The 24820-nt window shown below is 45.0% G+C and overlaps 1 protein-coding gene and 1 pseudogene across 4 annotated transcripts in view; both read left to right on the top strand.

Annotated features, from left to right (window-relative positions):
* GARRE1 (granule associated Rac and RHOG effector 1) overlaps positions 1–24576 on the top strand; it is an 80930-nt gene extending 56354 nt beyond the window's left edge. For 3 of the 4 annotated variants that reach the window (XM_033414019.2, XM_049702904.1, XM_033414020.2), the window contains 11 exons: positions 1955–2095; positions 2312–2407; positions 2531–2692; positions 5142–5300; positions 7783–7880; positions 13765–13890; positions 14999–16032; positions 19414–19579; positions 20299–20436; positions 22680–22758; positions 23273–24576. In XM_033414019.2, coding sequence (XP_033269910.1) covers positions 1955–2095; positions 2312–2407; positions 2531–2692; positions 5142–5300; positions 7783–7880; positions 13765–13890; positions 14999–16032; positions 19414–19579; positions 20299–20436; positions 22680–22758; positions 23273–23581 — 2508 coding nt within the window. In that variant the 3' untranslated portion in view covers positions 23582–24576. The other variant, XM_033414021.2, reaches the window with a different exon arrangement.
* LOC101280623 (capZ-interacting protein-like) overlaps positions 1–24820 on the top strand; it is an 81472-nt pseudogene that overhangs the window by 28350 nt on the left and 28302 nt on the right.

The following is a 24820-nucleotide window of genomic DNA, read 5'->3' on the forward strand; positions in this document are numbered from 1 at the left end:
CTCCCCTAGAGCGTCTCCATCTAGTCTTGGAACTTTAAAAACTGCTGGTGGGCTGGGGCCACAAGCACACAAATGTGTGTGCCCGGTTCACTTCCCCCGTGGGCTCAGGCCCCTATATTCAGCTGCTGCCCTCCTCAGGTCTTCAGATGGCTCAGCCCTTAGCCTTTCTGTACACACTGTTCCTCCTCAAATCTTCCTTGTGCTAGCATGTAGTGCCATCCCACACTGGGTCCTTTGTGCAAGAAACCTGAGATTTATCCTCCAGCTTTTCTGTCACATCTACATCCAATCCATAAGAAAGCCCTGCATATCCTACCTCCAAAATATGACTGCAAATCTGTCCCTTTCTTTCTGTGTCCACTATCACTAACGTAGTTCAGGGAATCATTACTCTCCCCTGACAGCTTCAGTGGCTGGACTTGCTTCTCCCCTTTCTGTCTTGCCGTCCTTCATGTCTCTCTATTTCCTTAGGGTAAAGTGTGTACCCATCCCCATGACCTGCCTAGTCCCACATAGCCTGGCCCCTGCCTCCTCACCAGCCTCATCTGTGGCCACTCTCCCCTGCTCACTGGGTTCTAGTTCCTTTGCTGACATCTCTGCCTGTCCTACCCCCACCCCACACTTCGGTTTACTGCCTCCTCTGCCTTAAACTCAGCCTAAATGGTGATTTCTCAGTTTCTTGGGCGCTCCCTGTTACAGTTTTCTATTTCCCTTGGGATGTTTTTCTCCATTTTTTATTTTTTAAATGTTTTATTTGTTTGCCTTTTCGACCCATGAAGCTGTCAGCTCCAAGATGGTAGAGACCAGGTTTTGTGCTCCACTGTCTATCCAGAGACACCTAACATAAGACCTTGTGGGCTACATATTTGACTAAATGGAAGAGTTCTAGAAAGAGAGTCAAATGGTTTTAAACTGTGTGACTGTTAGGGTTCAGGGAATGGTTGGTATTCATACAGAATTTGTGGAGCTTTGGAAATGTATGGCATTATAGCTGCTAGTTAACTTCCTTTAGTCCTGCAATTTTGGTAAATATTACAACTCCTACCTTGGCCTAGAAGAACAAAAATTAACTGTTAAAAAATGTTATTTGTTGCACAAATGTTATTGCAATAAAAACAGACATTGAAAAATTGAAAGACAGTTCATCCTGAATCCTTCCTTCCATCTAGTAAATCAAATATATATTTTTCTGTATTCTCTAGTCCTGATCCATATGTATAGATAACATTTCATCACAAGACACAGATTAATTTCTTCTTGTTTTTCTTATGTACTCTTCATAAACATATTTAGTGACTAAACAATAAGTATTTCATTTTTCTGTGCAGATCTCAAAAGTTCTGTTTTTCCTTTAATGTTGCAGTGTATGTTTTTTTCCTATTCTTTTCCTATTGGTGAGGTTTTTTACTTTGGTGTATAGGACCACCCAACCATATATATATTGTTTAATTCTGGAAACTCCAAGGGCCAATATACTAGGGTATCTGTCTTTTTAAAGCAGGGAAATTTAAAATGTGAATGTTTTTAATGTGTATGTAATTTATATGTAATGTAGATATAAAATAAATAACAGGTAGGTAAGTCTTTTTTCCAGGGTTTCTTTTTTTTGGTCATACCGCGTGGTTTGTGGGATCTTAGTTCCCTGACCAGGGATTGAATCCAGGCCCTCAGCAGTCAGAGTGCGGAGTCCTAACCACTGGACCGCCAGGGAATTCCCAGGGGTTTCTTAAATAAGGCAGTTCTATTGTCAGGTTTGCTTTCTCTTCAATGCTTGATTCAGTCTTTCAGAACTTCTGGCTGCTTGCTCACTTCGTAATACAGGCGATCCGGAATGTCTGGTTTATATCTAATTCTTAGATAGTTTCTAGCTTTACTATAGTTGTTTTCTGGTTTTTTAATTTTGCTAGTATCTGTAAAATCCTCTTTTACCTACCAGTCACCATTTCTGTTGCAGGCAACATCTAGACTAAGAGAAAGAGGCTGTGATGGCCGCCTGGCAGGAATTGAAGTTCAACAGCTCTTCTGTTCTCAAAGTGCAGCAATTCCTGAGCACCAGCTAAAAGAACTGAACATAAAGATTGACAGTGCTCTGCAAGTACGTTTTTCAGAACCGGCACATTAATATCTAAGGGATGAAAACAAGGGAGGGAGTTAAAGTCATGATGCTGAACCAATTGGAAAGAGTAATAAGATGGTAGTTCGCCTCATGTCTTTTAATAACTATAGAAATTTAAAATTTCTGTTTTCATTGAACCTGGTGAGTTTATAATCTGCTATGTAATCTTCATTCTTGAAAACAATTTCTTTGCAGGCATATAAAATAGCTCTGGAAAGCTTAGGTCACTGTGAATATGCAATGAAAGCCGGTTTCCACCTGAATCCAAAGGCAATTGAAGCGAGTTTGCAGGTACACTTTTCTTTCTGGTAGCTCCTGGGAGCTGTGGTGTGGCATTCATGCCATCCACATGAGGCAAATGTCTTGAGAGGTGAGCTGTGGGTCACTCTCTTCTCCTATCCAACCCTTTTCCAGGGCTGCTGCAGCGAGGCAGAAGCACAGCAGACAGGGCGGAGGCAGACCCCGCCGCAGCCCATGCAGTGTGAGCTTCCCACCGTCCCCGTGCAGATAGGATCGAACTTCCTGAAGGGTGTCTCCTTCAACGAGTCGGCCGCCGACAATCTGAAACTTAAGACGGTAGCTTTCCTTGGGGTTCCAACAACCGGGTGTGAACTTGAAAACAGAGTTCTTAAGGAAACCTGAGGGCTTGTAAAGAATCAAGACTAAAAAGCAAAACTTAAGGGAAGACGGGAGGCATTGACCTTCCTCAGTAAACTGGTGTCTAAAAGCAGACTAGGGGACTTTGGTTGTTTTTTTTTTCTCCATTTGGTACGTCTTTATTGAGCATCCATTGGTGCCAGGCTAGGAGATTTGACAGCCCACTAGGTTGTGATAGGAACACAGAACAAGGGGGCCTCACCTGGAGGATTAAGAGATGTGACTCTTGAGAAGAGGACTTTAAGCAGAGAATGACCTGAATAATAAGTATGAGGGTGGGGCTGAGGCTGTGAGATGGCCAGGAAGTGAGAGCCCATCCCAAGAGCTGAAGATCTTCCTTAGAGCTGTAGCTGGGGCCCCCCTGGCCATCCAGGACAGTCACTAATGAGACTCGGATTTAATTGTCCTGAAGTAAGGCTTGGGCTCTGGTATTTTGTAAAAGTTGTCCAGGGGATTCTAATACGTAGTCAGACCTGAGGGCCACCGTCTAGAACAAGGGGAGACATGGTAGGAGCCAGGGCTGGAAAAGCAGCCCGGAGAGGCCAGAAAACCCTCAGTGTGAGGGCTGGGCTCCATCCCCAGGTGGCTGGCATCCCACCAAGACAGGTCGCGTAATGAGGTTTGCATTTCGGAAAGATCCCCCTGATTTCAGGATGGACTGTGGCTGGGAGGGGACCAGCACTGAAGGGTTTTGGCCATGGCCCCATCAAGTGATAATGGGAGGCGAGTGGAAGCGTTCACGAGCAATCTAGAGGTTATAATAAGCAGGACTCAGTGATTAACTGGCTGTGAGAGGGAGGGGAAAGGAGATGAGGCCCAGGTTTCTGGCTTGGACAGCTGCTTTGGTGCTGTTTATTGAGGCTCGGGGATAGTCGTCATAAAATATATTTTTGGACGTGATTTTAAGGTTGCTTTTGAAATGTCCAAGTGGAGCTGTTCAGCAGGCAATTGGATGTATGGGTCTGGAGCCCCGAAGTGGGATCAGGGCCAGGGTCCTCAGAGGCAGATGGTCGCTGGAGCCAGAAGAGAGGCCGGGGGATCCAGGAAGTGTGTGGAGAGGGTCCAAGGAAACTTTGGCATTTAAGGCAGTGGCTGTGACCATTTTATAGTTATACAGCCATAACTGAACTTCTTCAATAATGTGCTATGTCTGCCTCAGCATACTCTCCTTACAGTATCTTGATCTGAGTACATTGATGCTGTGAATCCCAACTTGTTGGGAGAGTTCCGGATCACCAGTTTATTATGAGAGGACGTAACTCGGGAACAGCCAGACGGAAGAGATGCCTAGGGCAAGGCATGGGGAAGGGGCTTGGAGGTTCCCTGTTCTCTCCAGTCACCGCTGTCCCAGCACCTCCATGTGTTCACCAAATCAGAAGCTCCTAGGGTGACTTTTTTTTTTTTCTGGTACGCGGGCCCCTCACTGTTGGGGCCTCTCCCGTTGCGGAGCACAGGCTCCGGACGCGCAGGCTCAGCGGCCATGGCTCACGGGCCCAGCCGCTCCGCGGCACGTGGGATCTTCCCAGACCAGGGCACAAACCCGTGTCCCCTGCATCGGCAGACGGACCCTCAACCACTGGGCCACCAGGGAAGCCCCTAGGGTGACTTTTTTAATGAGACATTTGCCAAGTTAGTTTTATTCATAATTTTGTTTAAAATGTGTAAAATACAGGGTTTTGAAAGTACACTATAAAATGCTGTTTATGATTAATGTTTCAGTGGACTTTCATAAATTAAATAAGAGGAGAAATATTGTCATAATACTGAAGTAATTAGGACTATTTGCAGAGCATCATGTGTGCCAGGCATTGTGTCAAATGCTTCCCATGCATTGTCTAGTTAATGCTCACCCATGAAGTGGGTACTGCCCTTTTCCCCATTTGACAGATAGAGGAACTGAGGTCCAAGGCCACACAGCTAGAAAGTTGTAGACTGGAATTGGAGCTTATACAGTCTGTTTCCAGAGTCTGCATACCTGACCACTTGTTCATCCAAAATAAAGATGAGGTTTTCATTGGTATTTACTTTTGCTAGATGATTTTGTTTCCTTATTCAGAATTTCAAAATTCCTCAACCAGTTTGCGTTAGCACATTGCTAAATAACGCTGTATTTTGTGCTAGAATAGAAATCACATATGTGTGTTAACGCACATGTATTCATATCTAGCCAGTCACGCTACAGGGTTGAGAAAAATCTTTGAAGGTAATTAACGATAATTACTTAAGAAATTAAAATGACATGATATGGGAGTATGTAAAATGCTCTTTTCTTGAGGACTATTGTGTACCTGTAAATGCATTTCTACAAGTCTTAGAACCTGGTATGGCTTTATTTTGAGGTGCGAACTCTCTTTTTATCAATCTGTAGCATACAATGTTACAGCTGATCAAGGAGGCAGGCTGCTATAATGGAATCACACCCAGGGACGATTTTCCTGTGACTGAAGTCCTGAACCAGGTGTGCCCATCCACGTGGCGGGGTGCCTGCAAGACCGCCGTGCAGCTGCTGTTTGGCCAAGCTGGACTGGTGAGTGAGCACATGTGGTGGATGGGGGAGAGAATAGAGAAGGACGTTTCAGGCATGTGAGGATGTGGTGTGGGCACATGTGCGAAACATTGGAGAATTTAAAAAGCACTTTGCTTGCTGCAGGTTTTAGACCAGATAGAAAAGGTAAAGGAAGAACAGCATTAAAAATTCTTTTTTTTTCTTTAATAGATTGATAATATGTATTAGCAGGGTACCTAGTTGCAAAATGATGTCTCAGGCTTTCCTGAATTTAAGGAAACCATTACATTAGTAACGATTTGATAGGACCCTTCACCTGGCCTGATTACTCTGGAGCCACAGTGGATGTCTTTCTGTTGCTCAAACACACGAAGCTTCTTCCTGTCTCAGGCCTTTGCCCCTGATGCTCCTTTTTCCTGAGAATACTCCTCTCAGATCTTCATGTGACTCACTCATTCTCATTTTCCTGATGTCAGCTCAAGTATCACCTCCTCCAATGGTATAAGTAGTGCCCCCATGCAGTCACTTTGTATCCCAGTTCTCTGTTTATGCAATAAAATAACAACATCAACTCAGGTAAGTTTGGTCTTTTCACCTCTGGTGAGAAGAATAACTTTTGCCAAAGTTGGGTGGGGTCAGGAAATCAACATCTAGGTTTTTGTTAGGTACCTTTGACCCGTATACCTTATGTTCTTATCCCACTTTCTAGAATTAAATGACTGGTTTTTGAAGAGTTATAGCATTTCAGAGATTAAAGGAAGCTAATTAGAGATTTAGAAAATTAAAGAACTGTTTCTTACTCTAATTCCTACTTTATTCATAAAAGAAGCTGTTGGGAGGATGCAGTCCTTTTGTTTGGTGTGAGTGCATGCTCAGGTGGCCCAGCTCAGGGTGGTACTGCCTTGTAGAGGGCCAGGTGGGGGCCTGTCCACAGTGGTGAGTTACGTTTCACTTAAGATCTGTTCCTTAGTATAGGAACCCCTAAGAAAAAGAGTAAACTGGAGACCCCCTGCTGAAGTATGGAGGCTCCCAAAGATCATTTTAGCTGAAACTAGGAGAACCATGGCGATAAGCTCTCCAGAAAGGAGTGTGTAAGATAAGGCAGGAGGACCCAAAGGCTTTTTTTTGTTTGTTTTTAAGATTTTAGCTTAAAAAAAAAAAAAGATTTTAGCTTAGTTTTTAAAATATTTATTTGGCTGTGCCAGGTCTTAGTTGCCACATGCAGGATCCTTAGTTGAGACATTCAGACTCTTAGTTGCAGCATGCATGTGGGATCCTAGTTCCCTGACCAGAGATTGAACCCAGGCCCCCTGCATTGGGAGCACAGAGTCTTAACCACTGGGCCACCAGGGAGGTCCCCAAAAGGCTATTTGGAGAAAACATCGTTTAAAAAAAAGTCCCATGTTATTCAGAGAGCAAAAACTTCTTCCTAATTCCCTCCGCCTTGATCCCAGGGCACCGTTGTTTGTGACTGATAAAGAACCTTTAGATTATTGTTCTGGGGATGGGAGGAGAGAGGAAACACCTGCCTGTTGCAACAATGGCTATTACTTGGACAGGAAGTCTTTTCCAAAGGACATTGCAGACCAGCTGTGAGAACTCTCTTTACAGCCATGGAAATCAACTCCATTAGAGGCTGAATTTGGAATCCTAATAAGCAACTCTGCATGGCTTTGCCTTTTCTGAACTGTTACAGATTTGGTTTTAAAGTGTTTTATGACTATTTTCTTAAAATTCTTTTAGTTATTTGAAAATATATTCATCACTTTGTCAGATGCTTTAAATTACAAAGCATACTGTATCATCTGTGTAGTATTAAAGACTCCTCCAGGGAGTTCCCTGGTTGTCTAGTGGTTAGGACTCCATGCTTTCACTGCTGTGGCCTGGATTCAGTCCCTAGTCGGGGAACTGAGGCCCTGCAAGCTGCACGGCGTGACCAAAAAATATGAAAAATAAAAACTCTCCTCCAAATAAGAGGAAATCATTGAGAAAAGGGTTGGTTCTTCATTTTTCCTGAAGTAATTTTGTTTTTATTGATGGTTGAGGATAAAATGGTCTTTACAAAAAGCTTCATCGACTTCTGGCTTGGAGTCAGTCATTACAGATAGGCTTTTCTAAAGCATTGGTTTTATTTTTAATGACATTTTTACTTCTTTCAAGTGCATAAAGTGAAAAAATACTTAGGAATGAAACAAAAGAAACAAAGTGATTCCTAATTAACATATTTACAATTTGGAAGAAGTACTGAAAATGATTGCAGAGTTCGCTACCTCCTGCACCTCGAATGTGTTTCTGTTTATTGAAGTATTACTGTTTTCAGTCATCTTTATTACTTGTTTTTGTCTCTGTGGGGCTCCTGACTGGCCTCTGAGTATCTGTCTTGCTGGGGAATAGTTCTTACCAGAGACCAGAGTCACTCAGCATTGATAGGCTCATGCATTTGATTTGTTTATGATCCGTTTTCCTCTCTGAAAGCTGATTTTTGTTTTTGTTTCTCTGTTAGGTGGTGGTTGATACGGCGCAGATTGAAAATAAAGAAGCCTATGCCCCACAAATCAGTTTAGAAGGCTCCAGAATTGTGGTTCAAGTCCCATCCACATGGTAACGTGACTCTTACATTAACACAAGCCTAAGCTCTGATTGATGTTTGCACATCTTTGAAAAGATTGCATTGTTTTGGACAAACCCTACACTAGCTCACACAAAAGGTCTTACTACTTGTGCGGGTTTGTGGTCAGTGGAGGTATGTTAATGCCATGTTTCGTGATTATCGGTACATGATAAGGAAGCCAAGATGTCTGAAAAATAGTCTCATTGACCAGTAATGCATCTAAAATGTTATATACTCATGGGTCATAATGAGCAATATTATCTTTTTGCGTTACTGAGTCCACAGCTTTTGAACAGAGTATATCATTTTCTCTAAGTCACCCAGCATTTCTTTAAAGCTGAGAGCAGAACATAGAACTTCTTCTCTTCTTCCATTTCTGCTCCTTCCAGCAACAACCCTGCTGATCTGGAGCTCATGTCATTACACACCCAGTGTCACTGCAAATCTGTAGGCAGACTGAGCTGTTCTTATTTTTAATTATTTGATTATATTTGTAAACTTATAATAAAGTATTCTTCTTAATCTATTCAAACAAAAGCTCCTACAGAGGGCTTCCCTGGTGGCGCAGTGGTTGAGAGTCCGCCTGCCAATGCAGGGGACACGGATTTGTGTCCTGGTCCGGGAAGATCCCACATGCCGCGGAGTGGCTAGGCCCGTGAGCCATGGCCGCTGGGCCTGCAGGTCCGGAGCCTGTGCTCCGCAACGGGAGAGGCCACAACAGTGAGAGGCCTGCGTACCACAAAAAAAAAAAAAAAAGCTCCTATAGATCAGTAAGAAATGGGCAAGGCACATGGACAGGTAAATCAGAAGAGGCATGGTCAACAAAGAGATGAAGAGCATGTGTAACCTCACCTAACAAAGAAAGGAAGGCAGAGTAGAAAAACAATACAATGTCATTTTGCCCATCATGTTGTTGAATTGTTTTAGAATAACAGTACTAGATTTGGGCCAGGCTGTACAAAAACAGGCACAGATGTTGTTGAATAAATCACACAGCCTTTCTGGAGGGCAGTTTCATTTGTCAGACGCCTAAAATAAGGGCTCTGACCTCAGCAGTTCCACCTCTAGGGATTTAGCCATGTGATGCGCACACAGATTCAGATGAAGGATCGGCATCACAGCTTTACTAGTAAACAAGAAAAATTAAGCCTATATTGCAAGACTTTTGCAATTAAAATTATGATCAGAATGAATATTTAACTGTATAGAAAATGTATAAAGCATTTAGGTAGGAAGAGATAGAGTTAGTAAGGAACAGTGGCACTATTGGTGCCCATGTGGACTAAAGTGGTAGCTGGGTAATACATTCGAATTGTATTTAACTCATTTCTTCTTGAAATGTGAGGCGGGGGGGTCCAGTGGAGATTCTGCCGAAAGTTTTAGAATTTGTTGATATATATCAAGTAAGGGTTGGCAGTTTACTTCATGTCCCAAAATCTCCCTTTTATGAGTTTCTTCCCCAAATTTCTAAATTTGATTATTAATATGGCATAATGTTAATTTATATACATATCTTCATTCCTGTCAAACAGTAGTTGTGTTTTTTTTTTTTGGCTGTGCCGTGTACCTTGTAAGATCTTAGTTCCCAGGCCAGGCCCTCGGTCGTGAGAGCGTGGAGTCCTAACCACTGACTGCCAGGGAATTCCCCAAGCAGTAGATTAAAAGCTCACTTTTTTGTAAGATTTTTGTGTTCCTGAATTCTTAATTTATTTTCTAATTCACGTTCTTATTGAAAAATATTAAACTTAACCAGGATTCTCATTTTAAAGAAAACATTTTCGGGCTTCCCTGGTGGCGCAGTGGTTGAGAATCTGCCTGCTAATGCAGGGGACATGGGTTCGAGCCCTGGTCTGGGAAGATCCCACATGCCGCAGAGCAGCTGGGCCCGTGAGCCACAACTGCTGAGCCTGCGCATCTGGAGCCTGTGCTCCACAACAAGAGAGGCCGTGATAGTGGGAGGCCCGCGCACCGCAATGAAGAGTGGCCTCCGCTTGCCACAACTAGAGAAAGCCCTCACACAGAAACGAAGACCCAACACAGCAAAAATAAATAAATTAATTAATAAACTCCTACCCCCAACATCTTCTTAAAAAAAAAAAAGAAAACATTTTCAACTCTTGGATAATTGGGTGAATATAAACAGTTAGTACTAAAATGGTTAACCCTGCAGTTTACTTCCACAACTCTCCCTGTATGATTGATTTCCTTTGTAATTCATTGCACCTCCTTGAAAGACCTCATAGACTGCAGTTACTTGGAGAGGCTCCCTCTGCTGGCTACTTTTGGTAAAAATGCAAAGTTTTATGTTTTTGTTTCAAGTTACAGAATATGTGCTTGTTGAGAACAACACAAAAAGAAGTGATTGGGCTTCCCTGGTGGCGCAGTGGTTGAGGGTCCGCCTGCCGATGCAGGGGACGCGGGTTCGTGCCCCGGTCCGGGAGAATCCCACGTGCTGCGGAGCGGCTGGGCCCGTGAGCCATGGCCGCTGGGCCTGCGCATCTGGAGCCTGTGCTCCGCAGCGGGAGAGGCCACAGCAGTGAGAGGCCCATGAACCAAAAAAAAAAAAAGAAGTGATTGCTTTATTCCACCTTTGGAAAAAATGAAATTATTAGCAAAACTAGTCAAGAATTTATTATATGCTTTGATTTTAATAAAACGAAGTGTCTAGCTGCCAGATACATTTTTTTCCCCCAAAGAAAGTAAAACCTTACTTAGATTTTTTTAACTTGTCATATTTAAGCTATTCACCCATTCTTTCTTTCGACAAATGTTTACTGAGTACGTAATATGTGACAGACACTGTTCTAGGCTCTGGGAATTTAATCATGAGCAAGACAGACAGGGTCCCTGCCCCTAATAGAGCTGGCTTTGTTATGGCATAGGGTTGGGGAGGGGACAGCTAATAAGCATAGGAGTTAACTTCAAGCACTGGCAAGCGTATGAGGGGAATAAGAGTAGAGTGACATCATCTGATAGAGAATAACAGGTAGAGATGGCAGGAGGAGGCTATTTTGGATGAGGAGGTCAGTCATGAAGGGTCTCTTTAAGGATGTGACATTTGAGAGGAGCCTGCCATGCAGAGAGCAGATGGGGAAAGCATCCCAGGCAGAAGGAACAGCAAATGCAAAGGCCTGAGGAATGAGCTGGCATGGCTGGAATTATGCTAGGTGGTGTTGAAGATGGGGATTCATAGAAGCCAGGACTTGCAGGGTCCCTGAGGGACTTGGATTTTATCTAAGAACAGGTAGAAGGTTATAAGCCAGTCTGGGTGATTTGTCAAAAGAATGGATTTAGTCTCTTCAGGGGGTTTTATTGATCAACTCTCAAGACTGATGAATAAAATAAGAATGCCAATTTGTTGATTTTCAGAAAGAGAAATTATTGTTATCACCAGGAACTCCTTTCTGCATGACCAAAAAATGTTCATCTAGTGGGCAAACATGCGACCAGCCAGATCACAAGTAGAAGTTGGCTGGGGAACATAGAACAAGTGTGTCCTGGTAATCAGCGATTCCAGGCTGAAAGAATCAGGTGCATGAACCTCGGCCAGGTCCACTGGCCAAGATTCTCTCCCAGGAGCCCAGAGTCTGACTGGGCACTGGCAGAGCTTGCCTTATTGCTCACTTTTTCCAGTGTTTCTGAGGCTGGCCGGCTTACATCCTCACAGATATATTTCTTCTCAAGCCAAAGACATGTTGGGGTGTGCTGCTGCCTCCTTAGAATGGCTTTGCAAGTGTTGATTTCACCATTTAACTCCCAGAGAGCCTAGGAACAGACAGATAGCATCTTCCTGGTTCTACCTCTCAGAAAAGGCTTTTTGGTGGAGGTGCCCTGGGTGGGCAGTGGGGACCTGAATGGTGGGAGGCAGCTCTCAGCGGGGAATAGTCCAGGCAAAGGTCCTGAGATGTGGGCAAACCCAACTTATTCAGGGCATGTGAGAAGGCCTCATAGCTGAGACAAGGTGAGGAGAGGTGACAGCAAAGAGAGGTGTGGCCAGAGAGGCAGGAGGGCCAGGTCACAAAGAGCTGTGGTGAGGGGTTTGGATTTTATTTCAGTCGTGATAGGATGCCACTGGAGGGTTTTGCACAGGGGAGTGGTGTGTTCTGATTTGTGCTACAGGAGGCTCTGTTGCTATGTGGAGGGTGCGCCTTGGAGGGACAGGAGTGGAGAAAAGGAGACCACGTGGGAGGCTGGTCCTAAGACGCAGGTGCTGGTGGTGTCTTGGAGTAGAGCAGTAACGAGAGAGGTGGTGGAAGTGCCTAGATTCGGATTGTGTTATGGAAGAGCCGGCAGGATTTGCTGATAGACTGGATGTAGGAAGGGGGGAAAACTAGCAATGACTCTTAGGTAGACAGCTGTGCTGCGTACTTACTGAGGAGGTCATAGGATTCAGAGTGGTTTTGGCGGGAGGAGAGGGATCAAGAGTTGTACTGACCAGGCTCCCTTTGAGCTGCCTGGTAGGTGTGCAGGGAGAGCTGTCAAAGGTGCATTTAGATATGTGAGGGTGGCAATCAGGAGAAAGGCCTAGACTGGCAAAGACAACTTGAGAGTCTTTATTGTCGGGATGGTCTATAAAACCACAGGACCACGTGCAGTCGTCTTACAAGAAGGGACGAAGCCTGGAACGTGCCACGATGCAGAGGGAGGGGAAGGAGGAGGAGGACGAGACCAAGAAGGAACTGCCAGCCAGGTAGGAGGAAAATGGAGCAAGGTTGGGGTCCCCAGGGCTGCAGAAGACAGTGATCCAGGAGGAAGGAGACATTGCATGATGTTGCTGAGAGACTGAGTAAAGTGGAGACAGGTAACTGACCCTTGACTGTGGCAAGATCTGAGTTGTCTGATAAAAGCTATTTTAGTGGAGTTATAGGGATGAACACCTGGTCAGAGTGTGATGAAAGGAGAATAGGAGGTAAGGAAGAGGAGGAGACTGTGATTTTGTTAAAATGGGGAGCAGAGAAGTGGGGCAGTATCTGGAGTGGATGTGGGGCTAAGAGCAGGTGGTTGGCAATGCTGGTTTGTTTGCCAAAGGGAATATCACAGGGGAGAAACGGGGTGATTACTCGAGTGAGGTCCTTGGGAAAAAAGCAAGGCTGTATGGCGCATGTGGTGCTCAGGTGGAGGGTCAGCCCGTGGCAAGAGCAGGTCTTGTGCTCTGACAGCAGGGCAGGCAGGGTGTGTGGGCACAGACACTGGTGAACTGGTGGGATTAGTGGTGAGGGTGGTTGAAATAGATCTCATCTGCTTATGTGTTTTCTCAATTAAGTGAGAGTTGAGATAGCAAAGAATGGGAGATGGTAGGGATAGCAGAGCTTTGAGGAGGGGGAAGGTAAAACAGTCATCTTGGAAAGGGAAAAAATTAATTTACGGGAAAACCATGTTTATTGTTTATCTGAAGTTTGCCAGGCTGGCAGACAGATTTTTTCCCTCCACTGACCCTTGGTTTCTTAGGTACAGGTGTGAAGTGCTGTAGCAGGAGGGAGGGGTGGGACGTTATATAAAAAGTTTGTAAAGGAGTACATACTGTGCCAGAGCACAGAATCTCAGCAGGGTAGAGAGGAAAATAGGGGCCGAAGCCAACGTTGGACAGTGAGAGGGCATTAGGGCCCTTGGAAGGCAAACCCTCCAGTGAACTCTTCTCTTCCTACTAAACAGACTCTAGACAGTTAGAAATCTATGGAGACCCCAAGCCCTATTGCTTCCTCCTCCTTTTGTGGAGCAACAAGTACAAGTGTTAGCCCTGTCATCCTCTCAATGTTCTTACAATTACCAAATTTTTATTTGGTACCAAAAGGTGTGGCCTTTTGTATAAGGCCTGCTTGAAACCCCTTTGCGGACAAGTGCAGCCCAGACTCACGCAGCCCGGTTCATGCCTAGGTGCCTGAAAGAAGACCCCGCTACCATGTCCCTGCTGCAGAGAAGCCTCGATCCCGAGAAGACCCTGGGTCTGGTGGATGTGCTCTACACGGCTGTGCTGGACCTCACCCGCTGGAGGGCAGGAAGGTTGGTGTCCCCACCCAGCACTTGAATTGGTTCACATTCAGGTCCACACCTAGGGACAGTGTGACCACTTACAGGGTCATGTGAGAGTACGTCACTGATAGTATGTTAGTAAATAAGGCAAGAAAGGGAACTATTCGGCAACTTTTTTTTGGAATAATTTCAAACTTACAGAAAAGTTGCAAGAATAGTACAAAGAATTGCCCTTTACCCAGATTCCCCAGTGTTAACATTTTTGCCTTCATTTGTTTTATGATTTCAGAGTTAAGTACCTCAAGAGGACTTTAACCCAACTCACATTCTCCTTATAAACTAAGAGCAGAAAAATATTTAGAAAATTTACTTATATCTTGCATGACATTTATTCATATCTGAAAGTAGCTGACAGTTGCAAGATTATCTCTTTGTGAATTAAGTTTAGAACCAGTAGAGACCTTAAACATCTAGCCGTGGGCCCTCCCCATGTCTTCATTCATGAGCCCAGAACGAACAGTGAGGTGACTAATGCAGGGTCACACCAGCCATGACCTGCCCGGCTCCTACCCATGCCCTTTCTATCTCTAGGGCTTTCTTTCAGTACTGGAAAAAAGTACTTGGAAGACTTCGGAAGTAACAACCATCTGTTCTTGGCACTGTCTGTGAATTACTTCCAAGGACAACAGTGCTGCATGGTGTCCCTGGGTCCCGCCCACTAACCCCTCTCTGCTGTGTGCACTTGTCCGTTGACCCTCTGCTGGATCTGCCGAGCTCCCAGTCCCCATCATCCAGGCACAGAGCCGGCCTCTGCCAGTTGCGTATCCCACTCTAGCCATGTTTTGCTCTTCTGTGTTGTGGTCAGAGAGTTTCACTCAAAATCCTCAGGCCAGAAATCTAATGTAGTTTTCACAGCCCTGCGTTAGACATGGTAGATTTTTTATAATAAATATAGATAGTAAGTGCTTAAATTATGTACTTTTAAAACTCTTGGGTGTTTATCTATAAAATAAATGAACCTGATAGCAAACAAAGAGGTCTTTTTATTCTTAAAGTCTTTCTTAAATACCAAAGAGATCCATTTCATTGTCCAATTTGTATATTTGTCCTTTTTTTAAATGCATTTCTCTTTAAATAGGGAACAAGCTTTACCCTGCATACAAATCCAGCTTCAAAGGGAGATCTGTGATTTTGGAAATCAGGCTGACTTGCCTTCTGGGAATGGAAACAAATCTTCAGGTGGCCTACAGAAGACCTTCTCCAAACTGACATCCCGGTTCACCAAGAAAGCTTCATGTACCAGCTCTAGCAGCAGCACAAATTATTCCATTCCAAATACCCCTTCCAAAAATATCTTCATAGCTGGGTGTTCAGAAGAGAAGGCCAAAATGCCCAGTAATACTGATTCAAGATTACAAAGCATTTTGAACATTGGTAATTTCCCTAGGACTGCAGACCCTTCACAGTCAGCTCAGAATTCCAGTAATCAGATGGCCAATGGTTTTCTCATGGAGAGGCATGACAGCTTCGTGCAAGGGGATGATGGCAAGGACGAGAAGGGTATGAACTTACCAACCGATCAGGAAATGCAGGAGGTGATAGATTTTCTTTCGGGCTTTAACATGGGCCAGTCACATCAGGGCTCCCCACTGGTGACAAGGCGTAATTCTGCTGCCATAGCCATGGTGACTGAGCAGAAGGCAGGAGCTATGCAGCCACAGCAGCCGTCACTGCCAGTGCCCCCTCCGCCGCGGCCTCCCCAGACTAGGGCACACACACCTCTGACACCCCAGCCGGGCCTGGCACCTCAGCAGCAGTCCCCAAAGCAACAACAACCCCAGGTCCAGTACTACCAACACCTGCTCCAACCCGCTGGACCGCAGCAGCCCCTGCCCCAGCATCGGGCTCCTGGGAAATGGGTACACGGCTCATCCCAGCAGCCAACACAACCCATTGGAGCCGGTCTGTCTCCCCTTGGCCAGTGGCCTGGCATATCTGATCTCAGTTCTGACTTGTACAGCTTGGGTCTGGTGAGCAGTTATATGGATAATATGATGTCGGAGGTTTTGGGACAGAAGCCACAGGGACCTAGAAATAACACCTGGCCAAACCGTGACCAAAGCGATGGAGTCTTTGGGATGTTGGGAGAGATTCTGCCTTTTGATCCTGCAGGTATGTGAGCCCCCACCTCTCCACCTTGGGGTTTTAACTTAAATATTATCACCAAAGACTTCATAGGGCCCATCTACCACATCCTTACTTATATGAGGCAGTGACTTAATCCCCCTTTAAAGACCCTTTCTCACTGTCTGATGGCAAGTATTGGACAGTTCCAGCAAAGGTAGGAAGCAGTGGTTAGAATGAGTCTGATAAGGTAAGTGGAACTAATTTTCTCATTTTATAGAGGGCAGAATTGAGGCTGAGAGAAGTTGAATGGCTCAAAGTCCCATAGTTCAAGAGGGCTCCCATTCATGGGAGCTAAAATGGCTGGCCCTTCATGGGCTGCTTTTTTCCTGATTACATAACCTGTTCTGTGATTCGTTTTTGCCTAAACTCTAGAACCAGTGAAAGGTAGTAAGGCACCCTCCTGCCTTCATAGAATATAGCTTTTCCTGGCCTAGACAGTGTGAAGATTCACCAGAGTTATCTTAGGAAATTAGAAAAAGAATTTAGAAACAAAACAAAGATAAACTAGGAGGAGGAATTAGTTAAGGATAAAAGTTGTTGTACACCTGAAACTAACATAATATTGTAAATCAACTATACTTCAATTTAAAAAAAAGGGTAAAAGCCAAAGCTAATTAAATTTAAAAGAAAAATATAATAGACATTGTAAATAAATCTAAAAGAAGGGTCTTTAGAAGACCAATAAAATAGAGAAACCAATTTATTATAATGCTGATTAAGAGAGAGCAAAGAGAAACAAGATTAGGATAGAGAAAGGAGACATAACTACAGGTATAGGAGAGATTAAAAGAACTTTAAGACATTATCACATATGACGTGATGACAACATACATAAAAACTGAATGGAAAATGGATTTTTTCCTAATAAAACATACATTACCAAAATTGCACCAAGAAGTGGAAAACCTGCCCGGTTCTATTCCAGGAGAAGAGATTGGAAAGGGAGTTACGAAGCCAACATGATTTTACCATAAAAACTTTTTATGAGTGTAGATAGATGCAAGAAAATCTAGCAGTGTATCAAAGGAGTTATATCTGGTTTACTTCAGCAGTGTAAGGTAGGTCAGTATAAGGAACTCTGCTCCTGTACAGTAATCTGTCATTTCAACCAATATGAGAAAAACTCATACAGCAATAGATGCCGTAAAGACATTTGGTAAAAGACAATTCTTAAGTAGCAATTCTTAAGTAAACAATTCTTAAGTAAACAATTCTTAACCAGCAATTCTTAAGTAAACCCCTCGAAGTAAAACATAAATAGAAGAAAATGTCTTGAATATGAAAGACTTAGCTACCAAAAACCAGTAGCAAGTAGTACTTTGTATAGTGAAACAAAAGCATTCCAGTTAAAATCAAGACCCAGACAGGGTGGCAACTGCTACCACCAATAGCATGTAACTTTGTCTTGAACTTTCTGGCAAATGTAGCAAGACAAAAACAAAGGAGATAAGTGGTATAAGCTTTAGAAAAGAGTAGATTAAAGAGCACATCTCTTTGCTGGAAATAGAATTTAAAAAAACAAGACTCCTTAATAAAAAATTTCCAGAATTAGTAAGTGAATCTGGTAAGGTGGGTAGATGCAAGGTAAATATATAGAAATCGATTACTTTTTTCCTCTAATTTAGCAAATGGTACATGGAAGTGGAAAATATATTTCATTCACAAGGGCTGTGAAATAGTGTAAGTAAATATAGCACATATTTATATAAATAACCACCAGAAGAGGAGATTCCCTACTAAATGAACCCAGCATTAACTATTAAAGGAAAGAAATGTTTTCGTTTGTCTTCTCAGAATTCCTCATACTGCTGCTCATGCTCTCTTGTTCTTGCTCTCCTTGGGTGAGTGGGTGTGGGGAACCCCTGGGGATGTGGGGAAGGGCAAACAGTTCCACCCTGCTATGGAAGAGCAAGCCCACCTGCCTGCCACCAGCTGGGTGGGCGTGGCACGTTTTCTCAATTGCTGATAAACAGTGTGTACATTTTTTGACAGTCCTGTAATTAAATCCAGAGTATAAATGGTGTTTGGCAGAATTTTATCATCTTTGATCTCTGTTGAGGCCTGAACAGCCTTTATGTCTTTAGCCTAGGAATCCTACTAGCTTTTCCTTCTGGATGTGCCTTTCTGATCTTCAAGTTCTTAATGTAGCTTCCACTCCAAGGGCATAAGGTCTACATAGCCCTTTTTTCAAATTAAGAAAGGGCATTCTGGATGGATGAATTACAGAAGGCACCCTCTCAGGCAGGGGCAGCTAGAACAGAGTGCCCCCTCTGGACAGGCACACACAGCCCCTGCTCTACCCGGTGTGGGCATCTTTATGCAGTGCACACATGGCAGCTCCCTGAGAGAAAAAGCTAAGAGTGGGATTGAGCCCTAGTGTCTTTCCCAACTTGAAGCTAAAAAGTATACACTGCTGAGTCCTATTCAGTTTGTGACCTATAGATGTTTTCCTACCATATCTTTTTGTTTGACTTTCTCTGAATTTCTCCTATGCTGTTTTTCCTCCTACTTGTACTGCCCTGCACATCCTTACTCAGTTCTGTCCAGTACGTTTCCATCTACCTCTTAATGCATTTTAAAATTTTATCTTATTCGTTACCACTCTTATTATCTTCAAACTGAATTAGCAGGTCTGCCTTCAATAGCCAGGAAAATACTGGCTCAGAGTTGAGCCCAAGGGGGACGGGCAGATATTCTCCATCTGACCCTGATGCTTTTATAACCTTCAGCTTATTTCTTGGCTGAAGTCATCATCTGATTTTCTTAGTTGTTAAGTATGTAGCACCACACACTGGAAAGTTTTTTTGTTTTGTTTTGTTTTGGGTTTTTTTTTGATGTGGACCATTTTTAAAGTCTTTATTGAATTTGTTACAGTATTGCTTCTGTTTTATGATTTGGTTTTTTTGGCCCCAAGGCATGTGGGATTTTAACTCCCTGACCAGGGGTTGAACCCGCACCCCCTGCATTGGAAGGCGAAGTCTTAACCACTGGACTGCCAGGGAAGTCCCTGGGAAGTTTTAAAGTAACTAACATTTGTCTTTAAAATTTAGTCATGGCTAAAGCAAACCTTTTTGTTCTCTCTTTGTTTTGTCTTTGTGCACATTCAGCCTGCCCCAGTCCTAGGCATGCCCCTTCCTGACAGTCCCTATGCACACACCATACCCCATCTTCAGACCCATGTACTGAAATCCCCATCTCACCACAGCAGACTGCAGGGCAAATCCTGCAGCCCTCTCTCGGCCACAAGCCTGGTAGCCCGTCACCACTTTTCACTGTGTGTGTCACCAAGACATCCTCAGAAGGTAGGGAAGAAAACAAGAGGCCAGTTTGGCCCCAAATCTTGTTTATCCCTTTGTCTTAACACAGTGGGTTCAGACCCCGAGTTTGCACGCTATGTGGCAGGAGTGAGCCAAGCAATGCAGCAGAAGCGGCAAGTCCAACACGGTCGCCGCCCTGGCAACCCCCGGGGCCATTGGCCACCCATGGATGATGCCCATCGGACCTGGCCTTTCCCAGAGTTCTTTGCAGAAGGGTGAGTGCTGGATGTGGGAGGGAAGCTGAGTTTGGGACCTGGGTGTTCCCCATGGGGCCTTTGTGCACCCTTATCAGGCAGTTCATTTCTAGGCCCCCACGTGAGAGAGTGGCACATGGTCAAATTCTCAGGGGGTCAGAGTTTTGTGACTGACTGTAGGATGCCAAGTGGCATGTTGTGTCCCTATGAAGACACCATTGGTATAAATTGGTGATTTTTGAGACAGGCTCTTCTGCTCTAGACAAGGATCTTATTTGGTGGTGTTTGTGAAGTAATTGCATGTTTAACACGGTCTTTAGCTGAAATGAGCATGGCTATGAAACCTGTATCATTTATGGAATGTGATCCTTGTAGCCTACAAAAACCAAAGGTTTTCAGTTCAGTGTATTAAGAGAACTGTGGATTTTCATCATAAAGACATCTGAGGACTGATTTTTTTTTACATCTCTTTCTGCTACCTGGTTAATAACTGCACAGCTAAAGACCATCTCAGCTTTTTGTTTGGTCTAAAATGAATTTCATCTATAAACCACAGGCTTCTGAGGAGTTTTTAGAAGAAGGAGAGAGACAAGAGACCACTCTTGGGTTGTGAGATGAGTACAGGGAAAAGACTGTTGTTTTAGGGCCGGGGCGGGGGTGAGGGCTGGCCTCGGGCTGTCCAGCCAGTGTCCAGGCTGGCTTCAGGAGGCCCAGAACCAGCTTCTCTCTTTGGCTTTCAGGGATGGCCTGCACAGCGGCTGGTCGGGTGCTCAGGGAGATTCGGCCAGCTCGAGTGACGAGACGTCCTCCGCCAATGGGGACAGCTTGTTCTCCATGTTTTCAGGGCCTGACCTCGTTGCTGCTGTCAAGCAGAGAAGGTATGAAGAAATTTTAAACCAAAGAACAGAGGGGTCTGTAAATGTGAACCACAGCTATTCCTCTTACAAAGTTCAGTAGCCCCATCACTCCCAGTCACCCGTGCGTGAAAGAGGCAGAGGGCCTCTTCCAGTACTGTCTTGCCGAAGCTTGTGTGGTGACTTAAAGTTGGGTTGAGTTTTTGCTGGTAGAACAGCCTCATGCAAGTGGTAGCCCACAATACCAGTATGACAGGCAGGGAGTATTGTGGAGAACCAGGTCTGCTGATGCTGGTCTGTGCCTTACTGGAGGCAGCCCTTTCCGTGGGAGGAGCAGGACCAGGACAACCAAGTTCTAACTGGGCTCTCCAACAGGCTTTGCACCTCCGAACTTGGGCCTGGCCCTCTCTGACCCTCTATTTCTTTGTCAAAGGTGGAACTGGATAAAATGACCCCTGAATGGTATTTCAAAGTTGAAAAAAATAGTTACATAGTATATTCAGATCTGAAGTTTTCACAAGTAGTCACAAAAATTAAAATGGGCCCTGAAATAAGAGAAGAATTTGTTTAGAAAGAAATGCAGAGACTGTTGTGGGTGTGAGGAAGCAGAGGCCCAGAGGTGGCGTTCTAAAGGACATGGGCAGGAATAGAGAGCATGCACGGTCGCCAGGGCATCGGAAGTCATGCTGTGGAGGGGACAGGGAGGCCACGTAGCATGGCCCTCGTGTCACAGGGTCAGGCTTCATTGGATAAGCAATGGGGAGCAGGTAGATAAGGATGGAAGGGTACCTGAGTCACACAGAGTAGGATGCACAGAGCAGTTACGGTGGTGATGACAGTGATTGCTGATACAAGCTAGGGTGCATTCTTTGTGCCAGGCCCTGGGTTAAGCATTCATGTACATTTTCTCACTTAATTCTCACAAACACTGTATTTGTTTGCTAGGGCAACCATATCAAAGAAACACAGACTGGGGACTTAACGACAAGAATTTATTTTCTCGTAGTTCTGGAGGCTAGAAGTCTTGAGATCAAGGTGTCAGCAGGGTTGATTTCTTCTGAGGCCTCTCTCCTTTGCTTGCAGGTGGCCATCTTTTCCCTGTATCCTCACATGGTCTTCTCTCTGTGTGTCTGTGTCCTAATCTTCTCTTATTATAAGGACACTAGTCATATTGGGTTGGAGCTCACCCTAATGACTTCATTTTAGCTTAATTAGTTGTTTAAACAGCTTATCTCTAAATACAGTCACATTCTGAGGTACTGGAAGTTAGGGCTTTAGCATTTGAATTTGGGCGGGGGAGGGACACCTTCATTTTTTCAGTAGCACCCATCATGTACCAGGCACTGGTGATACAGCAGCAAACAAATCAAAGTCCCCTTCCTCATGAAACTGATATTCGATTGAAGGAAGGCCGATAAAAAAATCCCAAATATGTCAGTTTGGAGTAGGTGCTATGAAGAAAAATAAAGTAGGGTATGAGGGCAGAGAATGAGGGGAAAGGTGGATTTTCTGTGTTCTGAATGGCAGTCAGGGAGGCCTCTGATGAGCAGAAAGCTGAACAAAATGTTAGAGCAACTGGTGAGAAATTGTCAGTGGGGTATGTGAGAGAGAGAAGAATCAAGGGTGAGACGCAAGTTTTTGGCCTGAGCATGTGTGTGAGAGGGTGCCGTGGACTGAGGCACGGAGGACTGTAGGAAGAGCAGGACTGAGCCTTGGAAAGATGTGAAGACTTCTGTTTTAGGCACAGGAAAGAGAGGCTGACTGGACGTCTAGAAAGGCACTTGTAGCACCACCTCTGCAGAGGCTGCTGTCTGCACGCAGCAGCGCTGATAGACTGGTTTACTTGGCTCTCTGCCTGCTATGCCTGCCTCTTTCATTCAACGTAATAACAGAAATTTTTTCATGTTAGTAGTAAAACTAACAGCCTTTTGTTTTGTTTTTGTCACCTATCCCCAGTGTATGGTAAACAATCAGTCTGTATGTGTTGAATAAATTAACAAAAGGCTGGAGCTGGTGGACTCAGCAGCTGAAACAGCCAGTGCCAGTCTTCATGCCCGCCACCTCTGCCCCAGCCCAGCCCTGTGACGGCCTGCTGAGTGCGCCACTCCACGGTGACCCACCTTAGTCCCCGGCATGCGGTGGCCCCAAGGCCTCCCCACCTAGAACCAGTGCCTGAAGACACCTGAGCCAAGTGGCTAGGGTGTCCTCTAGAGAGAAGCTGGACGGGAAGCCAGGTGACCACTGCACTGAGCTCTTGGTTCTTTCAGGAAGCACAGCAGTGGAGAGCAGGAGACCAGCACGCTGCCCTCACCGCCTCTTCTTACCACAGTGGAGGACGTGAACCAGGTATTGTGGGCCCTGCTCTCTCCACAGAGGGCTGGCTTTATGGGTACAGACCATGAGTAAGGTTCCAAAGCTTAACTTTTAAGAGGGCCTCAAAGAAATGAGGGGTTCTTTGTGGTGAACAACTTTCTTCCTGTGACTTTTGTCTAAATGATTAGCCATCTCAGCTGACTCAGAGCCACATGTAGAGGAAGTTCTGGGGCTGTGCTGTCTAACATGACAGCCATTAGCCACATGTAGCTACTTAAATTGAAATTACTTAAATATAAAGAAAGATCAAGTTCTTCAGTTGCACTGGCCATGTGCGGTGAGCAGCTACTGTACTAGATGGCGCAGACATAGAACATTTCTGTCTGAAATGTTGCGAGTTCTGTTAGACGTGCTGCTCCAGAACTGTGGGGAGGGCTGGGGCTCTCACCCTGTTTTCTCAGTGGGTATAAGGACCAGAGATCTGGGGAGGTGGGAAAAGATGATCAGTTGCCAGAAATGCCACTAAGAACCCTCTTCTGTCTCTCAGGATAACAAAACCAAAACGTGGCCACCCAAAGCCCCCTGGCAACACCCTTCCCCGCTGCCCAGCACCGTGCCTGGCCCAAGTGCACCACTCTATGCAGTTGCCAGCCCTGGCAGCCAGTGGAATGACACCATGCAGATGCTGCAGTCCCCAGTGTGGGCCGCCACCAGCGACTGCAGCACCGCCTCCTTCACCTACGTGCAGACCCCGCCGCAGCCCGCACCCCCACCGGCACACAAGGCAGCGCCCAAGGGCTTCAAGGCCTTCCCCGGGAAGGCTGAGCGCAGGCCAGCCTACTTGCCCCAGTACTGACCCAGGACCAGCCTGCCTGCCTGCTCAGAGCTGTTGGGGCCAGTGTCCCCACCACAGGGCTAACTAGCTGGCACCAGCCCCCCAGAGGACCAGTGCACCCCTGTCCCAGGCAGGGATCCTTGGGGATGGGGGTGGTTGGCAACTCCAAGCCTTTAAGGCCTGGCTTCTCAAAACTTTGGAGGCATCAGACGCCTGGAGGGCCAGCTGAAGATGGAGTTTTCTGACCCTCCTCAGGGAGATGCTGGGGGATCTTCGAGTTTAATAAGCACCTCTGGTGATTCTGATGCACGTGGGCCACAGGCCACACTTTGAGAAACACAGCTCTCTTAAGTTTGTAGTCCCACTGTGTGTGTTGGGAAGGCCTCAGGCCTGAAGGCTGAGAGCAAAACTGACCATTCTTCTGAAACCCTCCCCTTCCCCCTCCTTAACACACTGAGTGATGACTGACCACACACACCAATCACTGTATTTTATAGCTATTTTTCATATAGGTTTTTAGTTAAAACATCTCCTGCCTAAAATGCATTGAATATTTTAAGATAACAAATAGAGTGGCTGGAGGTTTGTTCAACACTATCTTTATTTAAGCTTATACGAACTGGGCAAAGTATAGAATATTTGTGATCAGAAGCAATCACCTGGGTTTTCTGTAGGTGGACAGCCCCTTGCCACCCCACAGCAGCACCCAGGGGGTACAGCCTCTGCCATATTTACAAAAGCAGGATCATAAATCATGTCGGAGACATAGCCCTTATGGTGCGTGGAGATGAGCCAGCTGGTTGCTGTCCGCGTGCAGGGTGAAGCTACACCTTCAGCCCTCAGGTCCTTCCACACGTGGCCAGAGGCTTTGACACAGTCTCAAACGTGGAGGTGTGGTCAGGGGCTGCAGAGAGACACTTGAAATTGCAGTAACATTGTGAGCTGGCTCAAGACAAACCAATTAGGATGTTGATAGGAATTAATTTAAAAGTTTTTTCTTTAAAAAAAAAAACAAACCTCATTTTCAGTTAACGTGCTATTAAATAGATACCATCCTGTGGATTTAGGGATATTTTTCCAGCCAGAATGGATCCAGAAGAATTGAATGGTGCTTAAATTGAGAAATAATAAATATATCTATATAGACTAGGCATACCCCACTGTATATTAATTGAGGTTACAGAAGTTCTTTATATAAAACTTATTTAAAATTTTCATATTTCATCTTTGAAAAAGTCTAATTGAGAAAAATCCATAATA

The sequence above is a fragment of the Orcinus orca genome, chromosome 20, assembly GCF_937001465.1.
Source record: "Orcinus orca chromosome 20, mOrcOrc1.1, whole genome shotgun sequence".
NCBI classification, from domain to species: domain Eukaryota; kingdom Metazoa; phylum Chordata; class Mammalia; order Artiodactyla; family Delphinidae; genus Orcinus; species Orcinus orca.